General features: G+C 36.0%; 2 protein-coding genes across 4 annotated transcripts; one reads left to right on the forward strand and one right to left on the reverse strand.

The window, feature by feature from the left end:
* The first annotated feature begins 8,415 nt into the window (after positions 1-8,415).
* LOC132607091 (nuclear transport factor 2) lies at positions 8,416-15,932 on the forward strand. Of its 3 annotated transcripts, none has more exons than XM_060320926.1 (10): positions 8,416-8,586; positions 9,452-9,552; positions 9,681-9,818; positions 10,561-10,849; positions 10,932-11,158; positions 11,390-11,555; positions 11,667-11,791; positions 11,923-11,988; positions 14,876-14,942; positions 15,330-15,932. In XM_060320926.1, exons 2-10 carry the CDS (start codon positions 9,478-9,480, stop codon positions 15,557-15,559), a joined length of 1,383 nt encoding a protein of 460 aa, XP_060176909.1. In that variant the 5' UTR covers positions 8,416-8,586; positions 9,452-9,477; the 3' UTR covers positions 15,560-15,932. The 3 variants fall into 3 exon arrangements, with proteins under 3 accessions (XP_060176909.1, XP_060176892.1, XP_060176901.1); XM_060320909.1 differs by having other exon boundaries at positions 8,419-8,586; positions 10,923-11,158; XM_060320918.1 differs by having other exon boundaries at positions 8,419-8,586; positions 10,923-11,158; positions 11,670-11,791.
* Positions 15,933-16,760: 828 nt separating this feature from the next.
* LOC132607111 (galacturonosyltransferase 8) lies at positions 16,761-21,219 on the reverse strand. Its single transcript, XM_060320937.1, has 3 exons — positions 20,955-21,219; positions 18,495-19,742; positions 16,761-17,370 (listed from the first exon to the last, which is right to left on the reverse strand). Exons 1-3 carry the CDS (start codon positions 21,087-21,089, stop codon positions 17,095-17,097), a joined length of 1,659 nt encoding a protein of 552 aa, XP_060176920.1. The 5' UTR covers positions 21,090-21,219; the 3' UTR covers positions 16,761-17,094.
* Between the last annotated feature and the right edge of the window lie 201 nt (positions 21,220-21,420).

A 21,420-nucleotide genomic window follows, 5' to 3' on the forward strand; every position in this document is an offset into this window, starting at 1 on the left:
ACCAGCAGTGTACGTAATATACATAAACCAACTGAAATATACTTGCAGCGGTGCACAGAATTCAAACAACAATAAATGATAATACAAGCTATGCACAGAAACTGCTAATTCATGTTCACTGGCATAAAATGCATATGACCAGACTGAACGTATTCCTAATATTCAACAATTTGAAGAATTTCAAATCAGATATTTCTGCATACATAGCACATGCATAATTTAAAGGAAGGTGGACTGCCCACCTCTACTGGGCAGAGAAACCTATCAAATTGGCCATATATCTTTTGTGCTCAAATGAATAATCAAAGCTTCGAACATCTTAAAACCATATGACTTTTAAAGGTAACAGAACCTCAACAAAGCAGATATTCTTCAGGTTTAGCCAATGGCACAATATTACAGAGGCAATACCGAGATTAAGAAGACTATCACAAAGATGCCTGTCACATTATATCAGGATCAAAAGGGTCATAGGTGACCTTATACACATCTGAACAGAACACCAGGATGCTTTAAATATTACAGGGATCAAATTGGAAACTTAACAGAGCTAATCATGCTTATTACAAACTAGTAGGACCCTGAGTCAGACTCAAATATTTCATAAGCAAGGGATCAAATTTCAGCAATATATGCAATCGCCGACCCATGAACTTTTGAACTATGTATCATGCTTTAAAGTATACTAGATCAGCACCAGGCATGACATTCATCATACAACATAAACAATATTCATATTGCCTATACTTAGATGATATTGCGAGGACTTAACAGTACAAAATATTGAGAAGAAACAAAAAAAAAACTAATGGCATTAAAGCATGTCTTAAAACAACTCAGGACTCGTCTAAGACTCAGCAAATCAAACAGCAAGATCACACAAACGAACTAGACAGTTAGTACTATCCTGATCAACAAATGCCACACCTTTCAGACCATGAGACTGCATTTCTCATCATAAATCCCAACAAACTCTAACCTTGTCACTTATTTCTCCATAGCAGGACAGCAGACAGGGCTAAGCCAACATAAACTTAGAACAAAACTCATAACCAACACTGTATTGAACCCAACCATTTTTTTTACTACCTTAATCCACATAAACTAACCAAATCACCAATAGAACATGCTTCAAACAAATCAACCCAAGTTAATCTTTATATACATATGCTTGCCTGATCAAGCTATTCCTAAATGGATGGGTTGAAGCTAATTGATATAAAACATGTTTTTTCCATACATACGAATCAAAACAATCACTCGGCATGTCCTAGGCAACAAACTAATTAACCTTCAGGTCATCTAAACAATAAATGATGCAACTAAGTTAAACTGCCCAAACAGGTTATGAATACCTATTATAGAGACATACCAAGCTTTAGCTAAATCAAAATAGACATACAAACACTTGACGTAAACATTTAACAGAATAAAAAAGAAAAGTAATAATCAATAGACCATATAAGATCCTGAGAATAAACATGAGAGGAGATTACATACTTTTATATATTTGCCAAAAAAAACTAATTACATATGCTTATAAGGACTAACATTAACATCAAAATAATTCAATTAATCCATACAATAATCAACAAACGACAACTTAACAAACGATACTGAGTCCTAAGCAGACATATTAAGATTAGTCATAGACCAATCTAAACAAACACAATCAAACGTACGAACATACGAACATGCGAAATATGAACACTACATTAAAGACATTATACTAATCAGGAGGAAGAATTACCTTCTCCGGGTGCAGCGAAGTGGGTGCGAGTCTTCGATTTACACTCGAACACTTCAAATTCGATGTCGCGAGACTCGAATTCGCGACAAACGCAGAGTAGACGAAAAAAATTGTTTAAATGTTTTTTTTTTGATTCGATGTTTTCGGGATATTGTGACAGCTAAAAGAAATTACTTTGCAAAGGATTCCTTGAACCGAAAATCAGTTATTTAGGAAACTTTCAGAATCAAGGATTTCGTTCTTTTGGGGGTTTTCTCGATTTTAAGGTTTCAATCCTTGGGGGGCTTCCTGAATCCCAAAAATCCTCCCTTTCTGTGACTGGAAAACGATTATTTATAGGGGATTGTCAGGGTTTTTCGTGTGAAGAAGAGAGAGAGGAGCGTGAGGAACAAAATTGAGTGGGGATGACAGTGGTGTGGGTGTCGTGGTGTAGTGGAGGGTGTCAGAGGAGTGGTGGGAGTGGCGTCAGACGCGTGGTGTAGTGGAGTGATGGGTGTGACAGAGGTGTCGGAGGCGAGTGGGATGTCGGTGGTGAAGTGGGGATCACGTGGTGAAGTGGGGGTATGGGTGTGGACGATGAAGGTGGTGAGGATGGGGAGATGACAGAGGTGGGTGATGACGGAGAGATGGGTGAAGACGGCGGAGGTGTGTTTGGCGGGATGAGGAGGCGGCGAAGAAGAGAACGAAGGTGAAGAGAAAATGAGGGGAAACCCTAAAAGGGTTTCCCTTATTTTGAATGAACAACGGATCGGACCCAGTCCATTTGTGGACGGGGTCAATTTTTAGATCGGGTATTAAAAGAATGGGCTAGCGAATTAAAACACGGACTAGTCTAAAAATTGAGACAAGAGATATGGGCTAGTCTAAAAAATATTAGGAGTTAATCAGACTTTTGATTTGGGATCCGGTAAGTCAAAATACGGACCGAGTGCAAGAAATAGTTTGGCTTCTAAATTTGAATAAGAGACCTATTTAAATAACTTGTGTTAAAATATTGCTCGACATGAAATATGCAAACACTAATGCTCAGATCAAAAATGGCGTTGTAATAGCCGTGCAATAATATTTTGAAAATCCACAGTAAGATAAATACTATTATTTAATTATGCAAAGATAAATTCGATGCGCGTGCGTGCGTGAGCTGGTAAAATAATAATAATAATTAGTAACTTTAATATAATAATGAAACACCGGCTTTGATAAAAGGCTAATAATTATAGTAAATATAATATATATATTTTTTTAATTTTCCAGAAAATGTTAGAAGCGTAAAATAGGTATTTTGGAAGAGAGGCGGGACAAAATTGGGTGTCAACATTACATACCTTTCACGCTCCTTAAGCCTTTCCAAACTCACTTCCCGTTTCGTCGAAAAACTGCAATTGGTCAAGTTTACCAATTGTGAGTTATTAATGCCATTATTACAACTTTAAGCATATTTGGCTACCGAAATTTCGGCAGCACTTCCCCTATACATATGGCACCCCGAGAATTCAACTCGGCTAGAAATCATCAACAATAACCCAAACGACAACATTAACATCAACAAAGAACATTAAGAACACAAATATCCTTCAACTAGACATTTTTCTCACAAGTTGACATAACCTTCATTTCAATCCAAACTTTCACTAATATCAATAATTTCACATTCATCAACAATCAAGATCATCACCATATAGTTCTAGATACATTTCATAATCATAAGACGGGACAGGGCCCCGTCATACCCAGAACAATATGCATATCCAGATAACAGTGACAGACTGTACCAAAAGATGGGTTCTGAAGAAGAGAGCGCCCCAAAATAGCAGAAGTGGGATCCTAAACAGATGGATCAGCGAACCTGTCGTCTGTACCTGCGCGGCATGAAAACGCAGCCCCCGAAGAAAGGGGGTCAGTACGAAATATGTACTGAATATGTAAAGCGGAATCACAGAAGTCAAATCATAATGATTTCAGAAAATGAGTACAAAATCCAGAGTGTCAAATGCATATTTCCAAAACAGACAGAATGTGTACAGAAACATATGTCATATCATATCCGGTCCCTGCCACGGGACTCAGCAGACAGAACGTGGCCACCCTCCCGACGCTGGTGCCACAATACAGAGGAATCAGAAAAAGGGGCGTGGCCCCGTATCATAAAATGTCATATCAAAATGGCCATAACAGATCAGATCAGAATAGGCGGACATGGCACATCATACTCCACAAACCCATGTACGCGTGTACCTGCCCCCTCACATCGGGACGCGGCGAACAATGCAGAGAATCACGCTTGACAACATATCCTGGCCCGGGCTCAGTGTGGGAAACATTGGGACATCCACGAATGGAGTAGTGAGAGACTAATGCAATTTAAAAATATCATAAATGTTTTCAAAGACTCGATGAAGCGTATCAAAGCCAAACAAATCCAATGGAGTCAGACGGAATCATAATAAATGCATTTCAGATATCATAATAAATTACAGAAATATAACTTTCCTGAAGTCATTATGAGTGTCAAAATAATTCATAATATTTAGTAGAATATTTAAAACAATATTCGTTAGGCGATTAGTAGGGTAGTCAAAACATTTCTTTCAAAAATCGCTTAAAAAGAAAGCTTTAGCACATTAAGGGCAAAACCGGGAATAGTGGGCCCGCCTCGGGACAAATAAGGCGACGGGCTCAAACTGTGCCCTCTAAGCTTATAGTATCACTTAAAAAGGTTCTACAAACATTCTATGACTTTCCAAGTAATTTGGAGCACAGTTGCATAATTTTCCGGAAAAGCATACTAAAGTGGTTCAATTCCACTGAAGGAAAAACTGAAATTTTCTCTTGCGGATTCCGAGGGCCAAGAGGTCCTTCGAGGCCCAGATCCGACCCTAACACACTAAGGGCATGCCAAGGGAAGAATAGGGGTTGCTTTACATACCTTTCACGCTCCTTAAGCCTTTCCAAACTCACTTCCCGTTTCGTCGAAAAACTGCAATTGGTCAAGTTTACCAATTGTGAGTTATTAATGCCATTATTACAACTTTAAGCATATTTGGCTACCGAAATTTCGGCAGCACTTCCCCTATACATATGGCACCCCGAGAATTCAACTCGGCTAGAAATCATCAACAACAACCCAAACGACAACATTAACATCAACAAAGAACATTAAGAACACAAATATCCTTCAACTAGACATTTTTCTCACAAGTTGACATAACCTTCATTTCAATTCAAACTTTCACTAATATCAATAATTTCACATTCATCAACAATCAAGATCATCACCATATAGTTCTAGATACATTTCATATCGTTTGCCTTAAGATATACACTCGATATACATAATATACAACTTTCCGCCAAAATCATAACTTATGCAAAACATCAAATCTTTGGCATCCAACTTCATAACAAGTTTCCAACTTCCAAATTCATCAATGATCACCATAATTCACAACCAAACAACTTCATTTCCTTAATGTCGGAAAATCATACTAAAACGACATAAGTTTCTACATTCCAATTCAATACAAACTTATATCATTCTAACTTCATTTACATATCAAGCATCACAATAACACAACTAACGCATTAAACAAATTTAATCCATTCCATTCCCTACACTTCATACCACACGCCCATATGCTTGTTTTTCCATATCAACTAATTTCATCCAACTTTCAATTCCCATATGCATTTCATCACAATCACAACTAGAATATAACATGAATTCAACACATTGTGGGTATACCACCTATATATACACACGGCTACATCTCATATTCCAAACCCACTTTGCAAACTTCCATTTTTCCATACAATCAACACATTTCTACATACTACAACACAAACAAAACTCAACAACACAATAAAAAGGTAGAAATTCTTACCTTTTCCTCAAGTCTTCTTCACTTGGAGATGTAATCACTTTGGTGATTCTAATGCTCCCCACTCCAATCCAACTATACCAAGTTACAAAGGAACCTTGACTTAGTAGGAAATCAACAAGAAATGAATTTTTGAAGCAAAATTTTTGGTACCTATTTTTTCCTCCCAAACCCGAAACCCCCTATCTCTTTTGCTCTTGCTCTTGATTTTTTTCTAAGTCTCTTAAAGTCTTGAACCTTCTAATATGATTAATATAAAGACTTGGTCACATGACTAAGCACATGACCAAGTAAATTGGGCTTGGATCAAGGCCTTGGTGGCCGGCCATGACCCCTATTTTGGGCCTCCATTCCAATTAAATTTTTGAGTCCAATAACTTATAAATCATATTTTGTAATTCCCGAAACTAATTTCCAAAATTCCAAAATTGCCCTTAGCCTTGTCCCACACTTTTATGACTCTATTCTTTCATGCATAACTCCTATGTTCAACAAAATATCAAATTTGACCTCATATCTCAAGAATCCATTATTTATCGAATTTTTTTCAAACGTGTGAAAACACGGGTTATAACACGGCTATACAATAATTTCATTTGCTCTCACTAATGGGTTGATACGCATGTGGCAATGAGTTCATCATTATTGATTTAATTGTTTGATTTTCTAAGCACTTTTTTTTAACACTATTTTTTTTTTTAATATGGGATTCATTTTTTTAATATTGCTTGATTCTGTTAATATGGGGTCCGTTTTTTTTTTTCCCGTGAGTTTGGATGTGGTGGGTTCCACATTTTTTTTAATACTGGTTGGTGTTTAATATGGGGCCACGAAGAACTTCTATTTTTTAATTTTTAGTAAATATTTTTTGTTTAACTCATTTTACTTGTCATATTGTTTTTTACACGTTTTTTTAAGGAAACGTCAATTAGAATTATAATTTCACTAATTTAGCTTATTAATTATTTGATCTCCATTTAATATTATTTTTTCTTTTATGACATTAATCTCTTTTCACATTTATTAGAGTAAGGAAAAAATGAAAAAGTAATTAGATTCTATCTTATTTTAATATATAAGTATTTTAAGTATGTTGCTGTACAATAATTTCATTTGCTCTCACTAATGGGTTGATACGCATGTGGCAATGAGTTCATCATTATTGATTTAATTGTTTGATTTTCTAAGCATTTGTTTTTTAACATTGTTTGTTTTATTAATATGGGATTCACATTTTTTTTAATATTGCTTGATTCTGTTAATATGGGGACCACTTTTTTTTTCCTGTGAGTTTGGATGTGGCGAGTTCCACTTTTTATTTTTTATTTTTTATTACTTGGTGTTATTTAGTATGGGGCCCACCTTTTTTTTTAAGGGACAACGGACGATGAAGCATGGTTCTAAACCCATGCTTTATATAGTTTCTTATTTTTTTATTTTTTATTTTTTATATTGCTTGGTGTCGTTTAGTATGGGACCCACCCTTTTGGACATTATTAGTTTGCACTATTTTTATGCATATATATATATATATATATATATATATATATATATATATATATATATATATATACTATGTTCAAAACACGATTGATATAACATTGTAATTTGTGCTCCGTATCTAAAACTTTATTATATTAGTGTTTGCTAAGAATACAAAGTCTGCACTTTTTTTTTGACATTGTTTATTTTTTTATATATTGCTTGATTTTGTCAATATGGGATACTATGTTCAAAACACGATTAATATAACATTGTAGTTTGTGTTCCGTATTTAAAATTTTATTATATTAGTGTTTGCTACGAATACGCACGGTGTTTAATATGGGGCCCACAATTGTTTTTAACATTGTTTGTTTTTTTAATATGCGATTCACTTTTTTTTAATATTGCTTGATTTTGTTAATATGAGGTTCAATTTTTTTTTCCCGTGAGTTTGGATGTGGTGGGTTCCATTTTTTTTTTAATACTGGATGGTGTTTAATATGGGGCCCACAATTTTTTTTAATATTAGTTGTTGTTTAATATATATGGGGCCCACAATATTTTTTTTTACAATTTTGTTTTTTTATGGGCCTGTTTAATATGGGGCCCATTTTTTTTTTTTTTTTATATATATTATATTCCAAACACGATTGATGTAACATTGTAATTTGTGCTCCATATCTAAAACTTTATTATATTAGTGTTTGCTAAGAATACAAAGTCTGCACTTTTTTTTTTGACATTGTTTATTTTTTTAATATGGGATTCATTTTTTTTTATATATTGCTTGATTTTGTCAATATGGGATACTATGTTCAAAACACGATTAATATAACATTGTAGTTTGTGTTCCGTATTTAAAACTTTATTATATTACTGTTTGCTACGAATACACATGGTGTTTAATATGGGCCCACATTTTTTTTAACATTGTTTATTTTTTAAATATGAGATTCACTTTTTTTTTTCAATATTGCTTGATTTTGTTAATCTGAGTCCTTTTTTTTTTTTTTTTAAATACTGGATGGTGTTTAATATGGGGCGCACAATTTTTTTTTAATATTAATTGTTGTTTAATATATATAGGGCCCACAATTTTTTTTTTATGAGCCTATTTAATATGAGGCCCAATTTTTTTTTTATGGGGGTCCACAACAAACGACGAAAAAGAGCATCAACCGGTCCTTCTTAATAGTAGTATTATACTTGTTACTACTTCATTTAATGAATGATTAATAAGTAGTGTACTTATTTGGTGTAAATAAATATACCCAAGTTTAATATCTCACGAGTCACCAGATATCCCGTATAAATTCCAGTGTGGAAGCCTCGTCTCTCCTTTTCCCTCTTTCTCGAGATCCACCACTCTCTCTCTCTCTACAGCAAAACCCTAGCAACACTTAACATCCATAGAGAGAGAAGCTCAAGCACCAAACTTTTCTCTTCCATTTTCCTGATCCGAAACAAATCCAGGTACAAATGTTCATCTTTTTTTCTCCGTAAATTAACTCCAATTTTTAATACAGTTCCTTTTTTTTTTTCTTTCACGTGTTTATATTCGTATTTATATGTGATGTAGAGATATTTGCTCATAAGATCACGAACTTAGTTTCTTTTTGTTTTGAGCTTTTTTTATGGTTAATTTTGTATTTAGAGCGTTAGATAGGAGTGAATCTCATTGGTTTTTCGTACAGTTCAATTGTTCATGTGTTTATTAATAAGATCACGAGCTTAGTTTTTTTTTTTTTGGAGGGGGGGGGGTTAATTTTGTATTTAGAGCTTTAGATAGGAGTTAATCTCATTCGTTTTCCGTACATGAACTCCAATTTCTAAGTACAGTTCAATTTTCATATGTTTATATTTATCCTTTTTTTTATGTGATGTAGAGATATTTGTTCATAAGAGATCATGAACTTCAGTTTTTTGAGCCTTTTTTTGGTTAATTTTGTAATTAGGGCCTTAGATAGGAGTTAATCTCATTCATTTTCCGTACATGAACTCCAATTTTTAGTAAAGTTCATTTTTTTTAACGTGTTTATATTCGTCTTTATATGTGATGTAGGGAGATATTTGTTCATAAGAGATCACGAATTTAGGATTTTTGAGATTTTTTTTTTGGTTAATTTTGTATTTAGAGCCTTAGATAGGAGTTAATCTCATTTATTTTCCGTACATGAACTCCAATTTTTAGTAAAGTTCATCTTTTTAACATGTTTTTTTTTTTTGAGAAGGTAACTTTTTTTAACGTGCTTATATTCGTCTTTATATGTGATGTAGAGATGTTTGTTAAAAAGAGATCGCAAACTTAGTTTTTTTTTCTGGTTAATTGTTTATTTAGGGCCTTAAATAGGAGTTCGGTTGACGATGGCGGCTGAAGCAGCAGTAGCATCAGCAACACCAGTTTCTGCTCAATCAGCAACACCAGTTTCTGCTCAAGTTGTGCGTATATATATCATTCTGTTTCCAGATTTTATTTTCCTCGGCTAATTTATGCTTGCTTTTGTTTTCATTTAATTGGTTGTCTTGCTGTGGATAGTCATTGAGTTTGATATGTTTTGTTTGTATAGGTTGCAAATGCATTTGTGCAGCAATACTATCATATATTGCACCATTCGCCTGGGCTCGTATTTAGGTTTTACCAGGATATAAGCAAGCTTGGACGCCCTGAAGATGATGGATCCATGGGCATCACTACGACAATGCAAGTAAGTGCAAGTGAACTATGCTTCTCATATGCTGTGTTATTCCCTTCCCTCCTATCATATGCTGTCTTATTCCCTTCCCTCCTATGTTGATTAAGTTTGAGTTACTATTGTGGCTTCTTCATTTCTTATTGGCTGCTAGGAAATTCTGTAAGAATTGAGGGGTAGTTGATTGAGTAGACGAGGAACAAGAGATTTAAAAACTGTTGAATTGATTTTTATTGCTGCAGGTAAAGATCACATCTTTTAGAAGAAATTTCATTAATTATAATCAGTGTTAGGTGGTCCCATGTAAAAGAACACATTTTTCTAACTAATACCCACACATTTCTATGGATAAAATGGTTATTTCTCTCTGTCTCAAACTAAATGTCTTAATTTGGCTTTGCACATATATTGAAAAGCTAAAAACTGGAATAATGGTCTTAGTTGAGAGAGCATGTTCTATATCGACCTTAGTTTTTAAGTAGAATAATGTAGAGCTAAAAGTCATACTTATGGGCTTTGTTAGCTGTAGAGATGTTGGACGTACTTGAATGTTTTATGCAGGTATTTGGGTGTGGTTTGGAGAAGATACAATTGTCTTTGAATGAACTTTAAAACTGGTCAACCTTGAGGCTCATCATTAGGTATAACAGGGAGATAGATTTATCACTTTCTGATGCTCTGTCTTGTTTTCTCTAGCGATCACTTGAATTAACGATGCTAGAGTTGCTAATGTTCTTTTGTTTGATGTCAAACACAGGCAATAAATGATAAGATACTCTCACTTAACTATGGAGACTTCAGAGCAGAGATTAAGTCTGTGGATGCCCAGGAATCCTTTAATGGCGGGGTGCATGCGCTTGTGACTGGATATTTGACTGGGAAAGACAACTTGATCCGAAATTTCTGTCAAACTTTCTTCCTAGCACCGCAAGATAGAGGGTACTTTGTCTTGAATGATATGTTCCGATACGTAGAGATCGTCGGTCAGCATGAGACAGTCCAGGTTCCAGTAACTGATGTTGTGGCTCCTGTCACGCCAGAGCAAAGTAATTGAAACAATTGACTGGTTCTTTTGGCAATACCCTAATTAGCTACTGACGAAGTATTTTTTTTTGCTAGTTGTTGCAGATCCACCTCCAACACAGCAGAATCACATACCTGAGCAAAGCACACCGCCAGTGGAAGAAGCTGATGTGGGAGAAGTTTACAATCCACCCGAGAATGGTGATGTGCCTATTGTTGAAGAGGAAGTGCCTGTGTCTGAGGTTGTCGATGAAGTCCAAGATGCCTCTGAAGTGGCAGTTGAATCTGAAACCAAAACTGGGGATGTTCCTAAGATGTCATATGCTTCAATTGTAAGTGCCACGGGCAACAAATAACTAGAAGCATATTCTTCTTAGTGAATGCTTTCAAGGGGTTGGCTAGCAACACTAGTACCTCTATACTATTATATGCTGCCGAAAGCTTAGACAGATTATCATTTGCCAAGTCTAGTTGTTCTGTATTGGTCTGTGGCGAAGATGATTTGAGGAAAGAGAAGGTCTATTGAAGCTTTTTTAGTTAAGAAACATTGTAATTTGTTTCAGGTCAAGCATCTCAAGGAAAGTACTGCTACCTTCTCTCCAGCTCCAGCACCTGCTCCAAGGAAGCCTATTGCAAAGAGGGTTGACCAAGTGAAACAACCTGCTGCGACAGCAACTGATGTCCCAGTTTCCAACTCAGATACTGTTGATAACATAAATGATCAAGAAGGCATGCAACTGCAGAGTTTGCTTCTAGTTTATTCATCCATTTAGTTTTTATTTCACTATAATTTGTGTTGATTTCTCATTCTCATTCTTGTGTTTGTTAAACTGCCTCCAGCAGCTGATGGCTACTCAATCTATATAAAAGGCTTGCCTATGAGTGCAACTGTGGCCCAACTTGCAGATGAGTTCAAGAAGTTTGGGCCTATAAAAAATGAGGGAATTCAAGTCAGAAGTAACAGGGTATGTCTGTTTGTGCTATTTTGCTGCTAATTAGACTATTAGAGAAAAAGCTGAGAATGTGTGCCTTCTTTTGCTACAAGTTCCTCCTTTGCATTAGTGGGTTCTTTAATCAATAAATTGGTTTATGACAGCAACGGGGATTTACTTTTGGATTTGTGGAATTTGAAGTGGAAAGTGCTGTGCAAAAAGCAATTGAGGTATCTCATTTTTACGACTTTACCCCTCATGCATGTCGTGTATTATAGGCTGGAGTGGATGAAATCGAGAGGAATAGTTGCTAAAATTTCTTTCATCAAGTTGAACTATTATGTGAAATGCATAAGAAATCACTGACCATCTTTATGCCCTTCTTTCTTTGAAGTTGAACTTCTTGTTGATTCGAAAACTGGATATTGAGCCCGTTTGGATTGGCTTATAAGTTGCTTATAAGCTGTTTTCAGTTTTTTTGAGTGTTTGGCTGGCCAGCTTAAAGTCATTTTGTGCTTAAAATAAGCTCAAAAAAATAATTGGGCCCATTTGACTTAGCTTATCTAAAGCAGCTTATAAGCCAAAAAAAAAAAAATAAGTTGGACTACCCCAACTTATTTTTTTTTAGCTTATAAGCTGTTTGCAGCTTATAGGCATAAGCCCATCCAAACAGGCTAATTAATCGTAGATATTTTTTCAATGTCTTTTAATTTACAATTTATTGTTTGATGTTTCAAGTATCCATCTCTTTGGCAATAATGACTTGGTAATTTATTCTAACATAGTTTATCGTTGCATGGTAGCTGTGTGAAAGCATCATACTGCTTTACTAGTATTTGTGGAAGAGGAATACTGAATCTTAAAACAATTCTCTTTCAATTGATGGCAGGACGAAATGATTACCCTGTCAATGTATAGTTGATCCATTTATGCAACGTCTTAACCTAGTATAGAATATACTGGTAATGGACCTTCTGTGAAATGTATCGTTCTTCGAATTGACTCTACTTCTGAGAATAATACTGCCTCCTGTATATAGTAAGGTGAAAACTATGGAAAGGCTTAGGGTTTACTATGTTATTCGGTTAAAATTGCTGGGGATTCCATGTTGTTTTTCGATTTCAATGGAAGTTCTTTCTAGTTCGGTTTCCTCATTAGTCTTGCTATGAAGAAGCTTCTTCTCAAGATGATGCATACGTTCTTAAAGTGGGAATCTTGATTAATTCAATTTGGTTCATTTTGTTCTTCCTAATCTACAAATAAGACAGTTCAAGCCGTTTTTATGAAAATATATTTTATCTATCATGCTGGAAAATGGTATGAATGTTAATCTTATATGAGCTGTCAAATGAGTGGGTTGGATCAGATTTGGAATTGTTAAAATAGGTTGACTCCTTGAACGCGTCATAACCCCACCTCTTTGAAATTTGTTTGGGTTATGATGGACTGGACAATGGTTCATACTTCATAGCCCAATTCCAACTGGAAACCGTTTTTGTTTTTTTTTTTGTTTTTTTGTTTTGTTTTTTTGATGTGCAGTTATACAATTGACCTGCTTCATATATCCCAAAGCTTCTCCCTTCACCAGGGACGGATCTAACCTATTAAGTGGGGGTTCAATTGAATCCCCAACTTTCGACACGGAGTATAAATTTATGTGTAAAAAATTATTAACATAGTATATATAGTAGATATGAACCCATAACTTTTAAAATATAATGAGTTCAATACTAAAATTCTTAAGATTGAACCCACAAAATCTAAATCCTGGATCCACCTCTATCCTTCACTCTCCCATAACAAGGAGACTGCCGGTTATTTTGCTTAGTGGACTAGTCCGTCCGCGTAAGTCTGTTCCCTCATTATCCACCTTCAGCAAATTGATGGCACTGGATTGAGGGAAGTACTGTTCGTTTAAGGTCTTGATTAAATAGTGAAATTGTGTCCACCTTCATCAAATATTGAAATCGTGTCAATACTTTTTAACCCCAGGTTTACTGTCTCTGTCATTGTAATCGAGTCATCTTGCCACTGGATTTGTAATTCAATGCCATGTAATATTTTCACTAGACCCTCAGTTGAAAAGAAATTTATGTCATTAGGTTTATTTGGGTAGTTCTTTACGGGTTAATATGGGCTATTAAGGTATCCCTATTTGATCTGAACTTTTGTGCGGGTTGTTATGTGCCGCCGATCAGTGAATATATTCCTTGTCTAACCTGTAAAAATTCAGATGGGTTACATGTTTGTGTGTCAAATTTGGTACTGTCCAAGTAAACTACATGTTCTTGCACAACCCACCGACATGTGGCGGCTTACACTTTTCTGGGTCTACTTTGGGACCCCTAATCATTTAGTAAGGGCATGGTTAATATGGTCAATCGCATTAGGTCTTCGTTAATAATTCTTATTCTCACCTTGGCCAGTTCTGCAAATATAATACTTTCTCCGTTGCATTTTGTTTGGCACTATTTTCCTTTTTTGTCATCTCCAGAAGAGATTGACACGTCTGTAGATTTAGAAACTAGATGATATACTTCCCCTTTTGTAATTTGACACGAGTTGTTATAAAACAGACTTGAGGGTAGAAGAGTACATTTGACATGTTGCTATACTATGCATTCCAAGTTGTTGCCTACAACTACTTTAAATTCCGTTCCGCAGTTCAAGGGGATAGAAATTACCGTTAGAGGTATTTGTGTCTTCTGTCACAAGTTCGATCCTTGTGCCAAGCGAACTAATCTGTCACAAGTTCGATCCTTGTGCCAAGCGAACTAAGTCCAATATTTAAGTGAAGAAAGGTAGAGGGGTGTACCCATCATCCCCGAGTTTCGGAGGCTGCAGTTGGCCCAAAGGGTTGGCTCCAGAAGGATTTCTTGGTTATAAAAAAGATGAAACTACTTTAAGAGGGAAAAATTGTTAAATCTGGTTTGGAAGATTTCATGTGGTAGGTCTCAGAAGCAAGTAGTGTATTAGTAAAAATGCGCTTTTGGTCATGTTGGTATGGTATTACCATTTATGCTATGATGCATGTTATTTCTCTCCGCTTGTGTGATTCCTCATCCAATGTGTCTCTTTGCACCTGCTCAGCTTACTTTTGGGCTTCCTTTGCTTCAGGCTTCTCCAGTTCTAATTGGTGGACGGCAAGCGGTGGTTGAGGAAAAGAGGTCTACCAAATCTCGAGGTAAGTTTAATGATGTCCTTCGAAGTGATTAGATTGACTGAGATGCATAGCCAACAGGAAAAATTTAAATAATTGCGTATTCAACGTATTGTGGGTGTAGTGAAAGACATGTTTCTTTAATTACTGCATATATTCTGATTAAGGAGAATATTATGTCATTTTTTCACATTGTTGAAAAGAGGAAGCCGAAGTGGCATGTTTAGTGGGCCGTCAATGTTTCCGTCTTTGTTTTGGGTTTTTATGTACATAAAGGGAAAATGGATTTAATCGAAGCAGATAATGGAGTGAGTGGGTAGTCTGCCTTTGCAACCTTGCTTCTCAATATGGATCTTCAGAATCAAAATATTATTACTTTTTCAGTGATTCTAAATGTCTTATCTGTTGCAGGTAACACCAGAGGTAGATTTCAATCTGGAAGGGGTGGTGGATTCAGGAATGATGGAGGAAGAGGGCGAGGAAACTATGGAGGCGGTAGGGGCTATGGTCGAGATGATTTCAATGGAAGAAATGAGTTCAACAACAGGGGTGGCAATCGTGGGGGGTCATCAAACCGTGGTGGAGGTGAAGGATATCGGCAAGCTGACAATGGAGGTGGGGCGAGGGAATGGTGGTGTTGAGATGCCTAATGGAACAGCCAAAACCCCGGCACCTCGCTATTCTGCTACAGCTTGAAGAGTAGTAGCTTAGTACTGTTATTTAAATTGACATTTAAAATGATTTATTGTTGAGGTGGAAAGAAATTTTGTCAGGAGCCATGATGTTTCCCAAAGAGCTCTATTTGCTAATTTTTCTAGTTTTTTTTCTTTTCCCGGTTAATCGGATAGGTGAGGTAGGAATGGATTTTTTAGGAGATTTCTTTGTGTAGCATACGGGTGTTGGAACCCCTAGGAAGAGATTATCTCTTCATTCGTTGGCCTTTTTGTATTGAATTATTGTTGTGGGGGCTTTGTTACTTGTGGTAATGGTGGAAATTTATTTTTTTAGCCGTTATCTTTTAATGACTTACGTGATCAGACAGAATAACTTGTCTATTCGGTTGACGCCTTTCATCAGTGTCGCAAGAAATTGTTTTTATTTTACTTTAAACCTGGTGTCCGAGTATGCTTCTGCAGCTTGACTACACTGGGTGCTCCATCAGCATAGCTGCATAGGCAATAGGCTTTTAATCAAATGCGGAGAAAATAACTATCGTTTTTAATCTTAAAGCTTTTAATCCACCGACCGCTAGGCCGCTCATATTAAGCGAGCCAAACTGTTGACTCTTAAAATCTGGCCATTGTGCTGGTCCCAATTTTAGTACCAGTTCATAATGGATGTAACAAAATTTTGTTGGTTTACAGCAACATATCCATCAGAATCTTGTACAACTTACCAAAGATACAACAACATACCCAATGTAATTCCACAAGGTGGGTCTGGGAGGGTAGAGTGTAAGTAGACTGCCCCTACCTTGGAGATAGAGAGGCTGTTTCCAATAGACCGCCTCAAGTAAAAACAGTTCAAAGTAGTTTGGACTTCGGAACAACTTAACAAATATATAGGCCTAAGAGTCAATTAAAGTGGTCTCACTTGCACCAATAACAACACACTTACTGATCGATGACTTCATAAGCATCTGGCAGAAGACACCTAAAGCCGACAGCCTCTAGGAATTAGCCTGCAAATTCTCAGCAGTTATGTATTTATTGTTAACGAGAGTTCAGTTGCAAACAAAATGGTTGTCTAATAGGAAACTAAATATATGCGTTAACAACTTGAAATGCGTCCCATATTCAAAAGGAAATCACAACTGACCTACACCAAAGTGACGAAATTAAATACCAGAAAATATGTTGCTTAATCACGAATTCTGAAATACATTACTGCCCAAAAATTGCCAATATCTAAACTCTGACAGTAGCCTTTCGAATAAATAGAAGTTGATATATTATTTTTACTTCTGGTCCATAAAAGTATTAAACACCGTATAGACAATTGAAAACTAAAGCTAAACTACTGCTGGAGAAAATAACGAAGACTTGGATAGACAAATACCACCTACGGCATAGAAAATGAGCACTATTTTCCGTGGGAGAGAGCAGCAACAAGTCAGCCTACTTGCAGGAATAGCTTGTTAAACCCATCAAGCAAACATCCACCTGAACTCGTATATTTAAAAACCGAAATTACACGCCTGCACGTACTCATTTTCATAATCCACATACTTTGTCCAAAGAGGCCGAAATTGGTTCATCGCAATATCAAGCCATGGTTTCATATTCCCATTAAAGTGGACAACTGCGGCATTATTGATCTCTTCCATACTGATGCTTGGATTATAGCCAAGCCCTAAAACATGCCAAGATTTGTCCAGTGGCTTTGTTGTGGAGTAAAATGTGATTAAACCTGGAGGCAGTGTACCCAATTTCCATAAGGTCCGGTTTTCGTTCTGCAAAAGATTAGATGCTCCATTAGTTAAAATAGTATAAACTTACAATTCAAACTGTACAAGTCTATTTTATTAAAATGTAGTGCAGCATGACACTTTAGAAGTTGGAAATATTGCTTTACTGGAAACAGCTGCACAAGCTAGTATCTGCTACTAAGTTAATCTACCAGAAGCTACACACCATGCTTAATAACCTCTTCAGATCGCAGCTATAACTACTGGACAAAGTTTGCGAAGAGCTCAAAACATAGCAGGTCCAGATATGAAGAAACAGTAGATAGAAAATAATTAAACGTATTCATTTGTATGCATGTGACGCCTCCGTAAATGCTCGTGCCCTCGCCCGCGTGTACACACACACACACACAGACAAACAGAGAGAGAGAGAGAGAGAGAGACCTATGATTTTTGTTATAGATCAAAAAGGCAGATCCGTGCTTAATTACATGCAACACAACGGGTGTGTTCGGCTTGGAAAATGTTTTCCTCAAAAATAAGTGATTTTCGTACCTATTTTCTTGTGCTTGGTACATAGACAGAAAATATTATCCCTAAAGCATTTGTGTATAATCTAGCAAACACTATTGGAGTTCCGAGGTGGGGGTAGGGGTGGACTGTGTTGAAGGGTTGGGAGGAGACAATCGATGTGGAATGTCACTTGGGGAACTTGTTTTTCCTACTTCTATTGGAGAAATCATTTCCATCAGTTTAAGGATCTTATTTTCCTAGAAAAAATGTTCTCCAAAAATTTTGACCAACCAAACATGAGAAAATTGAAAAACACTTTCTTGGAAAATGTTTACCTGCATACCAAACACACCCAGAACTACCCATGTAAAGTTGTAAGCTAACATTTTTGGAATAAAAATAACTACTCATGCTCTGTTCCATTTAATGGCACACTTTTTGCTCCATAGTATGTTTTGAAAAGAAAGACACCCTTATATATTTTGAAACAATTGAATTTTGAACTTCCCATTTTACTCTTAATGATATGCTTTTATAGCAACAATAACTATTATGGCAGGTTTAAGACCACAAGTTAGAAGTCTTCCTTTCTTTTTTGAACTTCATACCCAGTCGAAAATTGCCACATAAAATGAAATGGAGGGAGTATATCTTACCAGAGTCTGCCAATAATGGTATTCCTCAGTGAGCTTCTCCCTCCTCCAAGCATCCAAGTCAAAGAAGTTCATTCCATAAGCCCATGCGCACGCTTTGGGGTTGAACTTCTCCTTGATCAAAGGATGAGAGAAATTCATGTATTGTGCATAACGATGAAATGAACCAAAACATGTCTCCACAGCTCCATTCACCTTACCATCCATATCTATCTTCCATAGACCTGTCAAATCCCTCTGAACAACTATATCATCGTCCAAGAACAATATCCTGTGCAACTTGGGGTACAATTCTGGTAAATAGAATCTAATGTGGTTCAATATTGAGAGATATTTCGGGTTCCTGAATTTCATATTAGTTGTATCCTTTGTTGCATTCTCGAGCTTGTTCTCAAAGTAAAACTGCTGAAGCTTTGCAGATTCAAGCTGTTTAAGTACTGGAACATAAGAAGAATTCAGGAACTTATAATCCTCGACCGCCTTCACTTCGATAAAAGCCCCATTATATTCTTTCATCTTGAACATAACTTGCATAGCCCCAAGATTCATTTTATCAGTCACCACGTGAAACACATGCTTCGATGGGTCTTTCGAGTTTTTAACTGCCGAATTCACCACAACTGAAGCAGCAAGCACATTGTCAGAGAAAATTGCATAATGATAAAGGCTAGGATCCTCATATTCTGGTGGAGTAGGCTTCCCATCATCTGTATACTTATCCGGATGTGTGATTCGCTCATCCATTAACCTCATTGCCAAACAATGCACGCTCTTCGGGATAGACTTGGCAGCAATCAAGCTCGAGAAAGCACCTTGCTTCTTCGCCTTCGTTAGCTGCTCATTGACAGCAAATATTGTATCTTTCAGCTTCTGAATCTTTAATTGATTATCAAATGACTCTTTCGCCTCAGCAACAACTTGTCGCGTGACTTTAATCCTTTCCTTCACCTCCTTCTCAAACTGCCTAAGCACCGACTCATTCATAGTGTTCCCATCTGAGTCAAATAGTGTGCGGTAGGAAGGTTTTGAAATCAGATCTGTAAAGTTCCTCGATAACTCAGCAAAAACTCGAACAAGTTTTGAATTCTCGAGCTTCAGCTTCCGAGCATAGGAAGCATAAGCCAGAGCCAATGAACGGTGATCATCTGCCTGCTTCTTGACCTGATCAAGCCGCGGTTTCAATGGATCAGATTTCAGAGCCAAAACCGACCTTCGTACTGATCCAACTCCATTTAAATCATGTGAATGTCCCTATTCAACCACATTCAACACCGTCAATACACAAGCTACTAAGAGATAAAGAAAGATCCATGGAAAGTTATGCAATTAAGGCACATAAAACTCAGAAATAATAAAAACCTCGTGGAATCACACAAGCTGAAAAACAAGTCTAGAGTCACTAAGCACAGACAAGTAACTTGAAATTTAGGAGCTGATAATAAACAATTAAATCTTTCTAGATTAAGATCTTAGTAACTTAAGGATAAATGTGTACTTAGTAAGATTAACAAAAAAATCACAGAACATAGAGTAAAATAGTTTCACAATCAAAGCTAATAACTTGAGAAGATGTGCATATTTAGTAACAAAAAATCACAAAAGTATTGAGTAAAAAGTTTCACAAAAAAATTAATCACAATCAATGTTTCCAGTTTTAGATCTCGGTAACTTGATAAAATGTGCATACTTAATAAGAATAAAAAAAAAAAAACTAGGTAAAGTATGAAGAGATCACAATAATAACTTCTCCAAATTGAGATCTCAGTAACTTGATAAAATGCGCATGCTTAATAAGAAAAATACTAAGTAAAGTATCAAGAGATCACGAAAATAAATTTTCGAGATTTTAGATATTAGTGACTAGAGAAAATGTGAATGCTCAATAAGAAAGAAAAATTAGAAAAAATGCTCAGATTTGTAAGCCAACCGACAGTAGATAAAGTAAAAGGATTTCACAATCAAAGCTTCCAGATTGAGATCCTAATAACTTGAGAAAACTGAGCATATTTAGTACGAAAAAAATCACAAAAGTATTGAGAAAAGAGTTTCACAATCAAATGTTTCCAGATTTAGATATCAGTAACTTGATAAAATGCGCGTACTTAAAAATATATGAAAGAAATACTAAGTAAAGTATGAAGAGATCACAATAATAATTTCTCCAAATAGAGATCTCAGCAACTTGATAAAATGCGTACACTTAATGAGAAAAATAGTAAGTAAATCTCACAATGAAAAATTCACCAGATTGAGATATTAGTAAGTAGATAAAATGTGACTAAGAAATAATACACAGATTCGTAGCAGTAAATCAACGCATAGTGAGAACAGATTCGTAAATAATTTAATTCTTCAGATTGAGATATTAGTAAGTAGAGAAAATGTGAGTACTGAAATCAGAAAGAAAAAATAACAGAGACCGACAGTAAATGAAGACGTACAGAGAAATTGCGAAATACTTACTACGTGTAGATCGGAAGAGGAAGTGAAGAGAAAAGAGAGAGCTACCAAAACGAAAACTGACACACTCACAAAATACGCAAATAGTTTAAATGTTAGCCTAATCCCGGTGCCGGAACGGGAGCTCCGGAGAGCCATTTTGTGATATATTGCTTTCACTTTCTTATTTATTTTATTTTGTTATGAGTGTGTGTGATTATTATTTCACACTACGGTCTATGGGAGAGGAAATGGAGAAATTGGAGAGAGGCAACTGGCGAGTGAACAAGATACGCGCATATTACGGTGGAGGAGTTGAGTGTGGGTCCCGTCCCACCTCTTAGATCTACTTGTGGAGTGCATTTATGAATCAGTAGTTAATTACACGTCGTATTTGTCTCAGGGTTTTTCTAATTACCGACATTCTGTTTTATTCATTTCAAAGTGATTTTAAATATAATTATCTCAAATTATTCATAATTTTAAGAGT

The sequence above is a fragment of the Lycium barbarum genome, chromosome 1, assembly GCF_019175385.1.
Source record: "Lycium barbarum isolate Lr01 chromosome 1, ASM1917538v2, whole genome shotgun sequence".
Classification (NCBI taxonomy): Eukaryota; Viridiplantae; Streptophyta; class Magnoliopsida; order Solanales; family Solanaceae; genus Lycium; species Lycium barbarum.

Bases quoted from the DNA above. Each gene is read 5' to 3' on its own strand.
- LOC132607111 (XM_060320937.1), bottom strand. From the start codon at position 21,089: ATGGCTCTCCGGAGCTCCCGTTCCGGCACCGGGATTAGGCTAACATTT. The intron at 19,743-20,954 runs GTAAGTATTTCG...GTGGTTGAATAG, and splicing joins CCTCTTCCGATCTACACGTA to GGACATTCACATGATTTAAA. The intron at 17,371-18,494 runs GTAAGATATACT...AATCTTTTGCAG, and splicing joins ACCATTATTGGCAGACTCTG to AACGAAAACCGGACCTTATG.
- LOC132607091 (XM_060320909.1), top strand. From the start codon at position 9,478: ATGGCGGCTGAAGCAGCAGTAGCATCAGCAACACCAGTTTCTGCTCAA. The intron at 10,850-10,922 runs GTAATTGAAACA...TTTTTTTGCTAG, and splicing joins TCCTGTCACGCCAGAGCAAA to TTGTTGCAGATCCACCTCCA. The intron at 11,989-14,875 runs GTATCTCATTTT...CCTTTGCTTCAG, and splicing joins CTGTGCAAAAAGCAATTGAG to GCTTCTCCAGTTCTAATTGG.